The 15,534-nt window shown below is 38.2% G+C and overlaps 1 protein-coding gene across 3 annotated transcripts in view; it reads left to right on the top strand.

The window, feature by feature from the left end:
* Positions 1–15,534, top strand: part of mylka (myosin, light chain kinase a) — an 80,181-nt gene that overhangs the window by 32,508 nt on the left and 32,139 nt on the right. For all 3 annotated transcript variants that reach the window (XM_036566065.1, XM_036566074.1, XM_036566083.1), the window contains 7 exons: positions 572–775; positions 4,691–4,825; positions 7,551–7,703; positions 12,750–12,887; positions 14,256–14,453; positions 14,601–14,847; positions 15,152–15,226. In XM_036566065.1, the coding sequence (XP_036421958.1) occupies positions 572–775; positions 4,691–4,825; positions 7,551–7,703; positions 12,750–12,887; positions 14,256–14,453; positions 14,601–14,847; positions 15,152–15,226 (1,150 nt within the window). The remainder of the gene's footprint in view (positions 1–571; positions 776–4,690; positions 4,826–7,550; positions 7,704–12,749; positions 12,888–14,255; positions 14,454–14,600; positions 14,848–15,151; positions 15,227–15,534) is intronic.

The raw sequence follows: 15,534 nt of genomic DNA, 5'->3' as shown, positions 1-15,534 counted from the left end.
GTAAGTACAACATTTTGAGAAAACAAGCAATTTGACCTAGTCAGTCAATGTTTTAGTAAAATGAGTTGTTGTTGTGAGATAATTAAAAAATGTAAGAAAATTAGTCATTATTTCAAGATACTAAGTCAATATTTCGAGAAAGTAAATCATTATTTTGAGATACTAAGTCAGAATTTGAAGAAAAAAAAGTCATTTTCAATACATGAAGTCAGTATTTTGACATACTGCTGTCAGAAGCAGGAAAAAGTACATAGACATTTTTTTTCTCTGCTGGGTCAAAATGGCCTTCCACAGAATCCACATAAGCAGGTCTATTTGAGATTAACTTCAAAACAGAAGAAGCACTAAAGAAGCAAAGCGTATCGTGGTCAATTGACTGAAATTGGCAGCAAATTGTATACATTATTTGCCAAAAGTATTTCCTTTAATGCCTCAATTTCTGATGCTTTCACACATTTTTGAATAATAACTATAGTGTTGCAGAGTTGGGTATAATATCATATGTTTCAGATCTGAAACAAATCCTATCTTAAGAAGTGAAAACGTATGTAAAGTGTGCGTGTGTCCTCAGTGTCTGGCTGGCCGGTGCCTGCTGTGAGCTGGGTTAAAGATGGCGCTGTGCTCAGACAGAGAGCAGGGATCAGATCACAGCAGGAGGGAAGTCTGCATCTGCTCTGTGTGGAGAATGTACAGAAAGCAGATGCAGGCCAGTACGGCTGCACCGCTACCAACAGCAAAGGAAAAGTTACCTCCAGCTGGACGCTTACAGTGAAGAGTAAGTGCACTACATCTGATTGGTGCTGCATTCCAGCCTGCAGTGTAGTAGCAGCAGTAGTAGAAACTTTATTGTGCCCTGTGGGGAAGTTATTTTCCAGTGAGTTACCATCACATAAGAGATGGCCAACAATGACTACATAACACATCATCACCAAATAGTGCACAGTCCTGTAACGTATATTGTACGAATCAAATTAAAGGTCCTTATTAACTGTAATGAACAATGTAATAGTATAATAGTAAATGCATAGGTGTAAAGCATAGTACATCATGTTAAAGCACTCTAATGACTGATCCTCAGTCAGCTCTGTATGTATGGACTGGTATCCTGCCAGTTAGTCAGTCTAATATTATTAATTGTTAATTAAATGGTTTTTTTTATGAATTAGTACTTTTTTAAATCCATTTTTGGCCCATCTTTTTGCAGGTCAGCAATTCAAAGTTCAGCTGGCAGTCAGCAGTGAAGTAAAGGGGCTGAATTATTAGCTGTGAATTTCTCCCCACTTGGTTCTGGAATGTTCCATAGTAACACTGCTATGCTTTAGCTCTCAGGGTGTGAAGATATTTCAGCCCATTCAGGACAAACTCATCTACCACATTCTCTGGGAGAATAAGTAACATCTGTTTTCTAATAACATCTGTAAGATCTGCTATATCAGACCTGCTGGAATAGTAGTGCATGCAGAATTCAGGTGTTACATATGTTTAGGCCTATGTGTGCTTTCATATGTGGAATATGTTTCATGTAATTAGAGAGAGCAGGCTCACAACTTAACATATTCTTGTTTTTGCTTGATGAGTTTAAGTATTTCAGCATGATTATTTTTTTATACAATCAGTCTGTACATCTTTGCAGATGCTATAACACTGGTAAATCGATTCCAACCTAAAAACATAAAACATATGCATCAAAATAAAGATTATTTGTGAAAAGTGGCAAACACTGGCAAGTTTACCCTTGACCACAAAAGCAGAACAGTAAATATCAGGATGATAAAACTGCAATATATTTTTTTTCTTACATGACATCTATAGTACACTTTAGATCAGAGGTCTCTAATAGCGGACCGCGGCCCGAGTCCGGACCCAGACGCTGTCCTATGCGGACCTGAACCCATAACCGATAAACTATGGAGAATTATTTACTTTTGACGAGGTCGTCCTATTTTAATTGGCGTAGATTTTCTAGCCTTTACGGTACGGCTTTAGCGGACCGGGAAACTCACAGACCAATCGCATGCGTTGTAAATTTTTACACGTGACTCTACTCAGCCAATCAGATCTGTGCATTACGATGAGCACTGAGACTCAAGTGAGTGATGCGCAGACAGGGGAGGGACGAGGCAAGAAACAGCAGTCGGAGAAGAAAGTGAGCCAGGGGGAAGCTATTTCACATGGCATTCTCTAAAAAGAGAAAACCGACAATAAATATTGTTGAAATATTACTACATAAATCTATGAATAAAAACTTTCAAAAACAGTCACTGTTTTGCATTCATATTGGAGGGATATAGATTCTCTTATTGTTATTTTGGGAGGCATAGTTGTAACACTGTGTTACATGTAACCCTGTTGTGTAGAGACTGTACTTTAGCCTTGTTAGCTTTTGCTGTCGGTTGGTTAAAATAATGCATGTGTGAATTCTGTGTTTTATACACAACTCAATAATCAAATATTCTTATGATGATACACTTTTATGCTAAGAAATCCTAAGAAACATCTGTCTGATTGCTACCAGAAATCACAGTTGCTCTGGGAATACAGAAAGACTAAAAGCATGTTCTACTTCAGGGGTGCATAGCTCTGGTCCTGCTGGGCCAGCGTCCAGCACAGTTTGGTGATTTACCGACTCAAACACACCTGATTACACTTGTCTGTTAATTGGCAGATATAGTGGGTGTGTTTGAGTAGAGAAACCTCCAAACAGTGCTGGACACTGGACCTCCAGGACCAGAGTTATGCACCTCTGTTCTGCTTGAAGCTGTTTATCTATATGAAATATCTGTGTTAAATTTGCCCTCAGGTTAGTTGTGCTCTTACCTACACTGTGTAAACAGAAGTATCCAGACACCTCTTCTAATTTGTGAATTCTTGAAAACTGACATGGGCATTCAGTTCCACACACAGCTTGTATATTCATAGAAAAGCACTGCCAATAGAATGGGATGCTCTGGAGCAGCCACACAAAAGCATAAGGTCACCATTCTCAATGCCAACATCGGCTAGAGGGGTATAAAGCCCCCAGCACTGGCACTTGGAGCAGTTTAACTCCATCTCTGGAGTGGTGGAGCATTATTGAATACCTTTTGAATGAGTGTCATTAGTGATTCAGGACTAAACATCCAACATCAATATCTGACCTCACTAATGCTCTTGTGGCTCAATGCAGTCAAATCATGACAGCAATGTTCTATCATCTAATGTTCAGTACTGAGGAGCGAAGGACAGAGTAAAGACTTTTTCTGCAAAAAAGAGGGAACAAACTCTCCATTAATGCGCTCAATTTCAAAAGAAACTTTTGGAATACAGTGTAGAATTCACTTTGAAAAGGAGCATTAAAATGAGAATAAAGTCAAAACTAAATATATGCTTATTTATATGTCAAGTTCCTAAACTGAGAGTTGGGTCATCCTACAGAAACCTCCACTTTTCTATCTATCCATAGGTGTCACTGGTGTTACCAAGCCTCATTGGTGTTACACATAAGAAAGGTAACACCAGTGACAGTAACACCAGAGACATTTTTAATGAAAAATGCATTTTACAAAATGGCTGCAAAAGAGCATCAAACCACATGTTGTCAGTCATGGAATATCCACTAAAATATGTAATTTAATCCATTTGTGTTCTGTTTTTTCACAGCTACCTAGGAATAAAGTAGGTCACATCGGTGATATCAACTAAAAGCTTTATATGAAATCATGAGCTAAATGAGAAAATTTCTGATAACTGAAAAGTGACAGTGGATGTACCATGTGATTTTTTTTCATAGATCTTCAGAAAATAGGTTAAAGGAAGTCAAGTCATGTCATCAGTGTGACTTTTATTTTAAAATAAGAGATTTTTTGTCATGCGGTAACACCAGTGACACAACTCCTGGGGACAACAACTTTCATTATATATTTTATAATATTTATTTGGCATTTGTTTTCTTTGTCATTTAATTGATATATTCCATAGTCATGTATAGATTATTGTAGTTAAAATTGCAGAAAAATTTGTTTTTTTTCTTCAAAATATGGCACTCACCCTTTACACATGACTGTGGGGACAAGCACTTCTGTGGTGCTTGGAATTCTAGTAATTGATTTAAAAACCAATATTACTAAATTGATGGCTGAAGAAAGTGTAATTGTTAAAATAACTTATTGTTCTATTTGAAAATATAAAAAGTTGTAAGCCTAACATGTTTTTAAGTGTAATATATCTGTAAATGCTAGGGACACAAAAATGGACATTTCTGTAGAATGACCCAGTTCTTGGTTTGTGGTACTGTTGGATACTGTTTTAGGTTGTCTCTCTGTAAACTGAAAGAGGATATGGCTCTGGCTCAGTGATAATTGGGATGAAATTGTTTGAAAAAGAATTAGAGATGAGATTTTTATGCCAGATCTGGGAGTTGGCTAAGGCTGAGCTAATGTCACAGGCGTGCACTATATGGTCTATTTGAGAATTGTATGACCAAATAGAGGCCTAGTTTCTTTTATCACAATCTAACTGCATGCCTCACTTAGCTCATGTGCATTACTTTCATATCTCATACTCTTATGGATTTATCTAACATTTTGATGCTGAGAAATGTCAGTGTGGTTGTGCCACCTACTGGTCAGTGCAAAAGCCTGCAATCAGATGCTATGGTGTTTTGACCACCTCTGACCACCTCTTTTGTTTGTTTGTATGTGTTTGTGTGTAGGTGTACGTGTGGAGGGGAAGGCTCCTGTGTTCAGCAGTGCTCTGCAGGGCTGCACAGTGACAGAGGGACAGAGTTTTACTCTGCAGTGTTCAGTGGAGGCTCAGCCCCAGCCCATCATATCGTGGTTGTTTAATGGTAAGAAACTATAGTAAGTGGAGTAGAGTAAGTGGTCTGCGCACCTCTGTTATATATGTAAATTCCATAGAAAAAATGCAGGTCAGAACTGCTGGACACTAGTTTTAGAGTACACTCCAGTCATTATGGTGGCCTCAAACATTGCCAATGTTATACACTTTTTCAGCCAACAGATGGCAACGATGCCCCCTCCAGCACAGGTCCCAAATCCATTCCCAGGCACATCATACATGTGTTGGATCTCTTCAGTATTGGTCAGAAATATATGCCTTTACAGGGAGAAGGAGAACTTCTAGGAATATCTGAAACTTCTGAATGTGCTCAAGCCAGCGTTTTCATTACTGCTGCTCAAGACTCATGCCTGACCCTGACCACAGAGAGAGACATCTGTATGTATGCACGTGTGTGTGCGAGTGAGTTACTACTTCAACATAGATTGTGCAACTCTGTACTGGGGCCTGCCCATAGTGAGCAGGGATGGATCATGGTCTTCTGCATCTTTGGAGGCCCCCAAACTCTAACACCAAAACATAATTAATAAATACATACATGCATACACCCCATTTCCAAGCCGCTCATCCTTCTGGTTTGCCGGGGGAGCTAGAGCCTATCCCAGCAGTCATTGGGCAGAAGGCAGGAAACACCCTAGACAGGCCACCAGTCCGTCACAGGGCAGACACACAGATATATACGTTCACACAAACACACTCACACCTAGGGGCAATTTTGTGAGTACAGGAAACCGGAGCATACATACATAAATAAATAAAATAAATAAGTAAATAAATAAATAAAACCTGAAACGTGAGGTTAAACAATACTTCACATTCATGCTTATGTGCACTTTGAGCAAATGCAGATTTTATTCTTGTATTTTGAAAATAAACAAAATTACCCTTATTAATGTACAAAAAAGTGTTTTTGTGAAGGATTTGTCTAAATACAAATTAAATAATTTATTTTGTCATGTGTACATATTTAATGGCAATTTGTTCATCAGATGTTTATATTAGCAGTGGATTGTCTTAAGTATTTAAGTGCATGCGTGCATGTGCTATAAAACAGGACTTGATTCTTAAACTGCCCTCCATGTGAAATGGTCTGCATAAGCTGCAACATCAGGTTTCTGAGAAGGGAAACCAAAAAGAGTTGTCAATGTTTTATACCAAATGGAATTAAATTCAATTTATTACTTATTTAAAAACCCCACTGCAGTCATAGCAGTCAATAAAACAGCTTATGTATGCACAACTGAAACTATTCCCCCCAAAAAAACCCAACATCCCCATTCTGTGCTTTTGCTGTATTTATCATTACAGTGCTGCTAGGCTGCAAAGAAAACAGTGGTGTTTAGTTTGGCCAGGGGCTAAAGTATAATTAATCAGCTCCATGGTCATATATTAGGCCGGATGTTTGGACAGTGCTCATATCGTAAAGCGTATGCAGTATGTATAGTAACATGTTGACATGTTAAATATATGTTAAATAAATCCCCAAAGCCCTTGCATCTTACGTCTTTCATTGATAGCAAGTCCATTTGTGCAATGGATCATGCATTGTTTCCACAACAGTACTTCCATGCCTAATAAAATGCCATTGTGAGTCTTTAGTATGCACTGTCCACTGATTTTATGCAGCAGTCTTGGAGAACAGAAGACAAGGACCTTTCGGTGTGTTCGCTAAAATGAGAGCTGTCATGATCCCTGATGAGTTCCTGGGTTTCCTCTATAGTTAGAAAGCTACAGTTAAACCCACTGAGCCAATATGAGGCCCAAGAACCATATAAAGGAAAAAACATGCATCACTCACTCTGAAATATTACGCTTGGCTGCACTTGGAAAGTGTTTGCACTCAGAAGCAGACATCTGAGACTGAGAGTCTACTGCAGTGGGCTGATCACAAATTAGGCTACCTCCCATAAGCCAAAAGAAAAGAGAAAGAAGGAAAAGTCCTCTGGATTTGAAAAAAGGGAATGTTCCCTTTTGGAACCTGGTAGTGTTCATTTTTATGTTGCTGGCAAATAGTTTATTTTAAAGGGGCCACATCATGGACGCAGCTTTTTCTTTTTTTTTTACTGTGGGGAAAGAGCTTGATATAATATGTAAACAGGGCTAATGTTTCTAAATGTACTGTTATTTCCCAGTCCATATGGTTCATATGTGGAAACAACTTATTTTGAGTTCACTCTTTTTATGATGTCGCAAAAGCAAGCAAGTTAGTACTGCTTATCTGTTTATTAAGCCTGCAGCAGTTTGTTCCTGTTCATGCCTGCTGAAGTTATATGGAATATTCAAGCCTGGATTGCTTTTTGAATAAAGCATCGTATAAGGCAGCCAATCAGAACTCCTTTACTCATATCACTCTTACTGTTTAATTCTAAGGGATAAAGAGTGGTTGAAAAGCCCATGTAAAAGTGAATTAGGACCATTTTGGTACATAAAACAACACAAATGTCATAAGTGGGCCTCAGGAAAAAGTAGAATAGGGGAACTTTAAATTAGATCATGATTAGTTCTGTTGAATATGGTGTTTGTGAGAGTATTACTACTACCTCTGCTGTTACTTTGTTCAGTAAATGACAAGTATCAATTCCCTTTAAAGATAATAGTTTATGTCTACCGAAACTTTTAAATTTGAGAGAAGTGGAGAACAAAAGGGAAGTTGCTGTGAAACACCTGCACATCTGCACGATATGCAATGGTTTATTTCTGTCTCTCTCCATCAGATAAGGCCATCCCATATGGGCATGCTGTGTTTGAGGATGGTGAGGCCCAGCTGATGGTCCAGGATGCTGTGTGTGCTGATGAAGGCTTGTACTCGTGTGTGGCTGAGAATGAGCATGGTCGAGTGGTGTGCACAGCCAGAGTGCTGGTTAAAGGTACAGTACACAGCATTTCCTCCACTAGTGTTTATCTCACGCTAAAGGTCAGCTAACACATTTCAATCCAGCACGCCATCCAGATATGAAACAAACAGACTGTTCCTAAGGGAGAAATTCTAGTGACAACAGAGAGTGAAGCATTATCCTTCGGAAGTTTGTGGAATGCCCCAAATACAGGCTTAGCACTGTTCCATGCAGAGAGCTGTTATCTTGGCAGCTCATTTGAGGATATTAAAAGACTCAAATGCAAAAAAAAGTTCCCATTGCTAAATTTATCCTGATTTTTGTTCCATATCAAAAGCAGGCATGGAAAGAATGGAATTACTTGAACTTCCAAAATATTTTCATATCAAATATCACAAACACACTGTCATTTTTTTCACTCCACCAGAGGCATTAGGGGAGGCTTGGCCAGCAGTTTTATAACACTCTTGACTGAGACTGCTGGACAAGACTATCTATTTAGTAAAACAAATGTTATCACTTTAGCAGAGTTCAGACTCTATATGCGGCTTAGCGTCCCTCTGATAAGTGATCTCAGGGCTGTGTTTTTATGAGATGGGTTATTTCAAGCACTGTAGGATTAAAAGAACATCTGCTTTATGTGTTTCTGTTTGTAGTGCTGCTGTCTGCGAGCTGGTCTAAGGCAAAGGTTTCAGCATTCACGTGGGTTAAAAATGTGAAATACCAGCATTTTCCCACACAGCCGTGGCTGGAACTGATAGGCCAATATAGCCTGTCCCTCTGAAGGACAGATGGGGAGAGTAGCTAATAGGCGAGAGGAATGAAACAATAAGAGAAAGAATGAGTTGGTTCTTGTGAATGGGGAACAAAATTACATTGATATACTTGTATTTGGATTAATAATAGCCAGACCCTTAGCTGATGGTCATGAGCGTCTATAGATAGATAGATAGATAGATAGATAGATAGTTTTATAGGCTTTTTTCTATAGAAACTGCATAAAGCCAATTTCATACAAGTACACTACCAGTCAAAGGTTTGGACACAATACAACTAAATATGTATTTTTCAACCCTAAAGATGACTTTGGGCTTTTTTATATTTTTTTTAAGAAACACCCTCCAACAGGTGGTTTTAGCAACAATAAGATATAGTCAGGTTCATAAATATTTGGACATTGAAAAAGTTATTGTTATTTAGTCTAGCTCAGCACAGCATATTGGAGTTGAATAACAATGAATATGGGCTCAAAGTGTGGACCTTTAATTTAAGGTTATTTACATCCAAATGCAATCAGTAGTGTAGGAATTACAGCCATTTCTAACCATAGACCCCATTTTTTGAGGCTTGAAAATGATTGAACAGTTGGCTGCTCAGCTGTTCCATGACTAGGTTTGTGTTATTTCCTCATTATTTCACTTACAGATAAGCAGATAAAAGGTCTAGTGTTGATTTCAGGTGAAGTATTTGCATTTTGAATCTGTTTCTGTTAACTTTCAATATGAAGTCCAAAGCGCCGTCACTGCCTGTGAAGCAAGCCATCATTAGGCTAAAAAACAAAAAAACCAAATGTGGCCAAATCAACTATTTGGTACATTCTTAAAGCGAAAGAATGCACTGGTAAGTTCAAAAACTCCAAAAGGCCTGGAAGACCATGGAAAACCACTGTGGTGGACGACAGAAGAATTCTTTCCCTGGTGAAGAAAAACCCTTTCACAACAGCTGGCCAGATCAAAAACATCCTCCAGAAGGTAGAAGTATCTTTGCCAAAGTCAACAATCTAGAGAAGACTTCACCAGAGTAAATAAAGAGGGTTTACCACAAGATATAAACCACTGGTAAGCCTCAAAAACAGAAACACCAGTTTGCCAGAGAACATCTAAAAAAGCTTGTATGGTTCTGGAATTATAACTTATGTACAGATGAGACAAAGATCAACTTGTACCAGAATAATGGGAAGACGACTGTATGGGGAATGGAAGAAAATGCTCATGATCCAGAGCACACCATCTCATCTGTCAAGAATGATGGAGGTAGTGTTATGACATGGTCATGTATGGCTGCAATGGAACTGGTTCCCTTGGTTTTATTGGTGATGTGGCTGCTGGTAAAAGCAGCAGGATGAATTATAAAGTATATAAGAGAACATTATCTGCTCAGTTTCAGTCAAATGCTTCAAAACTCATTGAACAGCACTATACAGTGCACACAGTGGACAATGACCTGAAGCAAACTGCAAGAGCCACCCAAGACTTTTTTAAGGCAAAGAAGTGGAATGTTCTGCAACTGCAAAGTCAATCATCCGTCCTTAGTCCAGTCGAGCATGTATTTCACTTAATAAAGGCAAAACTGAAGGTAAAACACTTCAAAATTGAGGGTACTATGTATGAAAATGGTTGTAATTCATACGCTGTTCACCTGATTTGGATGTGAATACCCTCAATCTAAAGCTGCAAGTCTTTGAGCATATATTAATTATTTAATTTCAATATATGCTATAGTAGAAAGTTAAAATAACAAAAACTCTGCTGACGTCCAAATCTTTGCCGATCTGACAGTATAATGGGACATTTACCACTGTAAAAGCAGTTTGCAGCTATGAATGACATCTTGTATCTCCAAAATGATAATTTTACAGGGAAAACCAAAAATACTAGTATAACTAGAAGTTAATGTAACAAGATTTTATTCCATGCAATTTTTGACCATTTCTGGTGAGGCATTCATCATGAAGCTTTGACACAAAGAAAAACACAGCTGCTGCATTTCAAATTGTGTACAATAAATAAATAAATAGATTACAAAAAGAACAATATGAGTTTTTGTTCCAACAATGATGAGATATACATAAAACTGTAGTAGAATTGTAAGTGCACTTGTTTAGTTGATAAGATTCTTATGTGGCTCACAGTTAAATGTAAGAAAGAGTACTCACACACATAGATTACACACACACATATTTACAAATCCATTATGTAAAAATACTAATATTTATTGTTACTCCTCTGCATCGTCCTTCTGTGTTTGCCCATCATCTGAACTTGGTTTAAGACAGTTAATAAAATTAAAATTACTCTTTGATTCTGGCAAGAACATCAATCTCTCGCAATAAAGGGGTATCAGATTAAATTAATAAGATTATGTGTTTGCATATTGACTTCATTATAGACTCATCTGGCCAGAATAAACAGATTGTAACCTTAGCTTGGGCCATGCATTCCACTTCAGGTCAGCAGGAATAGTGTGCACTCTTCATTTCTCAGTGTTTATATTGCTTCTCCAGTTCATGAGAGTGAAAAGCTGATTCTGAGCTTTGACATTGACATATTGTGCCAAAAGCATTCTGAACTGAGCATGGTAAGGCTGCATGAGTAATTTGATTATTTTGAACACTGTTGACTGTTTTTGGACGTGGTAATAATAATAGTGGTGTTGAAAACCACTGGAGTCCATGAATAGGCTTTTTATCTGTCTGAACAATTGACACAAAAGGCAGTTAGGGAGTTGATGTGTAAATTTTACTCCAGTCATTTGAAACACTCAAGTGTGATACAGAAAGTATAACAAATCATACATGTTAAAACAGTATAGATACAATATGTGTTGCATTTCTTTTATTCCTGTCCTATTTGGTTGTGAATGGTATTAAAAAGAAAGCTGTCTTAAAAAACACTAGTAGTACTCTAATCCAAATTCTGCAATATAATAGACTGTGATCTTTCTTATATTGTCTCTAGACACACAAGTAAAGGGAGAGATCACAGAATGCCACTCTAACACTGTATGGAGCCTCTGTTATCAAGCAGCTTAATATGCAATCGCTGTACAGCTTGTGTTCTCACACTGCATTTTTTCATAGGCTCCTCTGTTCTGATATGTCCATTAGTTTTGCAGCTGCAGAAAGTCCTGGGCTGTCCCATCTAGACTGAGTATGTATGTTGGGCAGTATGGCCTGACTCTGAGCAGACAGGTCAAATTCTTCCACAACAAACTCTGCTTTGTGCATGAGGTCATTGTCATGCTGAAACATAAAAGGGTCTTCTCCAAACTGTTGCCACAAGATTAGGAGCACACAGTGTTTCAGAACATCATCTCCACTTAGCAACGTCACCAATCAGTATCCCCATTTCAGCGGTAGAAACAACCAGAATCTCTATTTCAGCAGCCAAACCACTCAGAATCCCCGTTTCAGTGGTAGAAGCAATCAGAATCTCAATTTCAGCAGCCAAAAAAACCAGGCTCCCCATTTCAGTGGTAGAACCAATCAGAATCTCAATTTCAGCGGTGGAATCAATCAAAATCTCCATTTAGCGGTAGAATCAATCAAAATATTAATTTCAGCGGCCGAACCAATCAAAGTCTCCATTTAGCAGTAGAATCAATCACAATCTCAATTTCAGCAGCCGAACCAATCAGAATCTCCATTTCAGCGGTAGAACTGATCAGAATCTCCACTTAGCGGTAGAACACATTCTCACATTACAATAACAGCACTTACAGTTTACTAGGGCAGCTCTAGTAGGGCAGAAATTTGATAAACTGACTTAATGGGATGGTGGCATCCTTTGATAGTGGAATGTTAAAAGCAGCTGAGCTGGTCAGTGCAATCAATTGCAGTGCCAGAGTTTGTCTATGCTGCTGTTGCATGTTAAATGAAGAACTGCATTCCAGAGGAACTGTATTTTGTTCCTTCCTCAACACATAGTTGGACTTTGACTTTGAGAGATAGCTATAGGAGTGGAGAACCCAAGACTGAAGCACAGCTTTCCCACTCTGTGTATCTGATGCACCAGATACTAGAAATATCTTGAAGTACATCACACACTGTTTATGGACTTCCAGGAGCTGATTTGCAGTAGTGCTGATGGAATGGATAGTGTGGCAGAATGGTAAATAAAAGAATGTTGAAGGTTGATGTCTGATTAACTTTATAGTTTCTCAGTCCCTCATTCATGTGAGTTAGAAAATAAAAGGTTTTACGGATTCTAAGGGACTAAGAAGGATCACTCTGTATGGAGGCACATTCCTATCTCAGCAGCTAACATTCTGCCTTTATGTGTATGTTTGTGCTTGTTATAGCCAAGGCAAGTGTTAAGAAGCCAGTACCTATGCCAGTCTCAGAGATGAAGAAAACCTCTGCCCCAGTATTCCTGAAAGAACTGCACGATCTGAAGGTCATGGATGGCAGTCAGGTCACTATGACTGTGGAGGTGACAGGTAAAAGCATCTTCCTTCATCTGGTCCCCTACCCATCATATAACTGAATGGTAGAATTTGCAATGCAAAGCATGCTGATCATTGTATTTACAAGTCAGCCAAATGCCTGGCTCTTCCACAAGGCCACTGGAACAATTTGGGTTTTTGGTGTTTTGGAATTTTCTTCTGCACATCTCTACACCTGCAGCAAGTATATTTTTCGATGGATATTTTGAATTTAATGAAGTGTTTTCAGGTCATTTTTTATTCAGTAGAGGATTCTGGATTGTCACTAACTCTCCTCAGTCTGTTTGCAATTTTCAAATGTTTTCTCTGTGTTTAATTTTTTTGTTGTTGTTTTGCAATTGAGGAGCATTTCCTCTAGAGTCCCATGAGATCTGTTGTTTGGAATGTGCAGTTGAGTTTCCTCCTGTGTTTGTGACCTGAGGGGAAGGTTCAGCTCCAATTATTGTATAATATATAATCCAGAGCCCTTCCTGAACCTCGAGAGGAGTCCCGGCACTCCTGATAACTATCTTACCAATTTTTGTGCGCATTCAAGGCCTAAACAAATGTTTCATTGTGTCAGTAACATAAACAAATTCCATTCTTATGAACAATCTTTCATTTAGTAGACATATTGCTACAGCAAATTTACAGTGATTGTGCTTATGACAAACTGGGGTTCAATTTATTGTAATGCCTTGAATTTAGGAGACAAAATAACATCGAAAGATATTTCTGAGTGTGATGGATAAGTGTGAAGTGTGTGGTGAACAGTTGAATGTGATTTTTTTAAAACAATAGCTATCATCACAAATCTTTACCACCTTACTACTGATATGCTTATTCTTCTCAGTAATAAACATATTTTTGTATTGGACATTTTGCAAAAAAAAAATAAATAAATAAATAAATACATTTCGATATGTCTAAACCAAATATCTATGGATGTAATTAGAATCAAAATAGTTCATTCTTTGTGAAGACACACTCTAGAGAAAGGATTTTACCAAACAGATCATTGAAATCTAATTGTTTTTTGGTTAAAGCAAGACAACACTATGCGCTGCTATTATAAAACATTTTTCACATCACCTTTAGTGGAAAATTAAGCATAAATCCAGCTATTAACAATATATTATTAAATGTTTATGTAATATCCTTCAGAAAGTGGGAACATAATATAGTATAATATAATATAATGTAATATAATGTGATATAATATAATATAGGATTATACTGTAAATACGTTTTACGTGGTTGTGCTGAGTTTGTTAAAGTTGCTAACTTTTGTAAAATACAGTATTCATGAGTGGAACAGAATTGTCTAAACTAAGTCAATTATTTAAACTAAACTAAAATATTGATGTATGTACTTAATTTTAGGACATCCTGCTCCAGAAGTGCTATGGCTGCACAATGGGAAGGAGATTCAAGAGTCTGAGGACTTCCACTTTGAGAGGAAAGGCAACGAATACAGCCTCTTCATACAGGAGGTATTTCCTGAGGACACTGGCACATACACCTGTGAGGCATGGAATGAGGAAGGCGAGGCCCGTACTGAGGCATCACTCACTGTTCAAGGTATTGATCTATGACATCATTACATGCACATCAGCCTTTATCCACCATCATCATTTTATTTTATTGCTCTGAACTGAACTGATGTTAATCAACACTGGTGTTGAGAAAGGCCCACTCAGTTCATTTTCACATGCATATGTATTCCAGAACCTCAGGATGGTGTGCAGCCATGGTTTATCACTAAGCCCAAATCATCCACAGTATGCATGGGTCAGCATGCCCTGCTGTCCTGCGCCATAGCAGGAGACCCCTTTCCAGAGTTCTTCTGGATAAAGGACGGACAAGAAGTCTCACCTGGGCGGGATTTTGAGATCCTGCAGAAAGAAGACGTGGTTTCGCTCCTCATTAGGAGAGTGAAGCCTCACCATGCTGGAGACTATGAGATTCATCTCAAGTATGAGCTTATAAGAACCTATTATGGCTTACAGACAGAAATGTTTCTCCTCGAATCTGTTCAAAAATCCAACAGTGATAATACGATATAAACACTTAATACACAGCAGATTTTACTGAGAGTAGAAGCAACTCTTTGTTTTAGGTTTTCAGTTCTAGAGTTGACACGATGTGAACAGAAGTGGTAGTGTGAGTCCTTTCACTTCCTTTAGAAAAGCATATTCAGCCTATTAGTGGTTACTTCTTTTAACTCAGCACAGTTTAACCCAATTTAAAACTACCCAAAGCATTTCTGTTCTTTACAGGAACAAAGTAGGAGACTGCAGCTCAATGGCCTCCTTGATAGTGAGTGAGGATTCTGAAGAAGAATCTCATAAAATGTATGTATTCATTTTTTTACCCCCTCATCTGTTGCCTCACAGATATATTTATAGACCTTTTTCTGCCCTTAAGCCCTACTGTGAATCAACTTATAACCACTATAATCTCCCTACATAGCCAAAAAAAATCTATTTGTGCTGCTTCCTCCAGCTGTGCTATTGTCCAAAGGGGAGAGTGCTAGCAAGGGAGCCCCTCTCTGGGCTCATTCCCTTATAAGGCCTCTGAAGTCATCTGTGATGTAACTTTGTGTTGTGCCGCACAAACTCTTTCCTCAATTAAGCTGCTCTCTAGTGTGGGCTGAACCCTC

This window comes from Colossoma macropomum, unplaced genomic scaffold, assembly GCF_904425465.1.
Source record: "Colossoma macropomum unplaced genomic scaffold, Colossoma_macropomum, whole genome shotgun sequence".
Classification (NCBI taxonomy): Eukaryota; Metazoa; Chordata; class Actinopteri; order Characiformes; family Serrasalmidae; genus Colossoma; species Colossoma macropomum.
The sequence above is the reverse complement of the archived record's forward strand: the minus strand, read 5'-3'. Positions and strand labels throughout refer to the sequence as shown.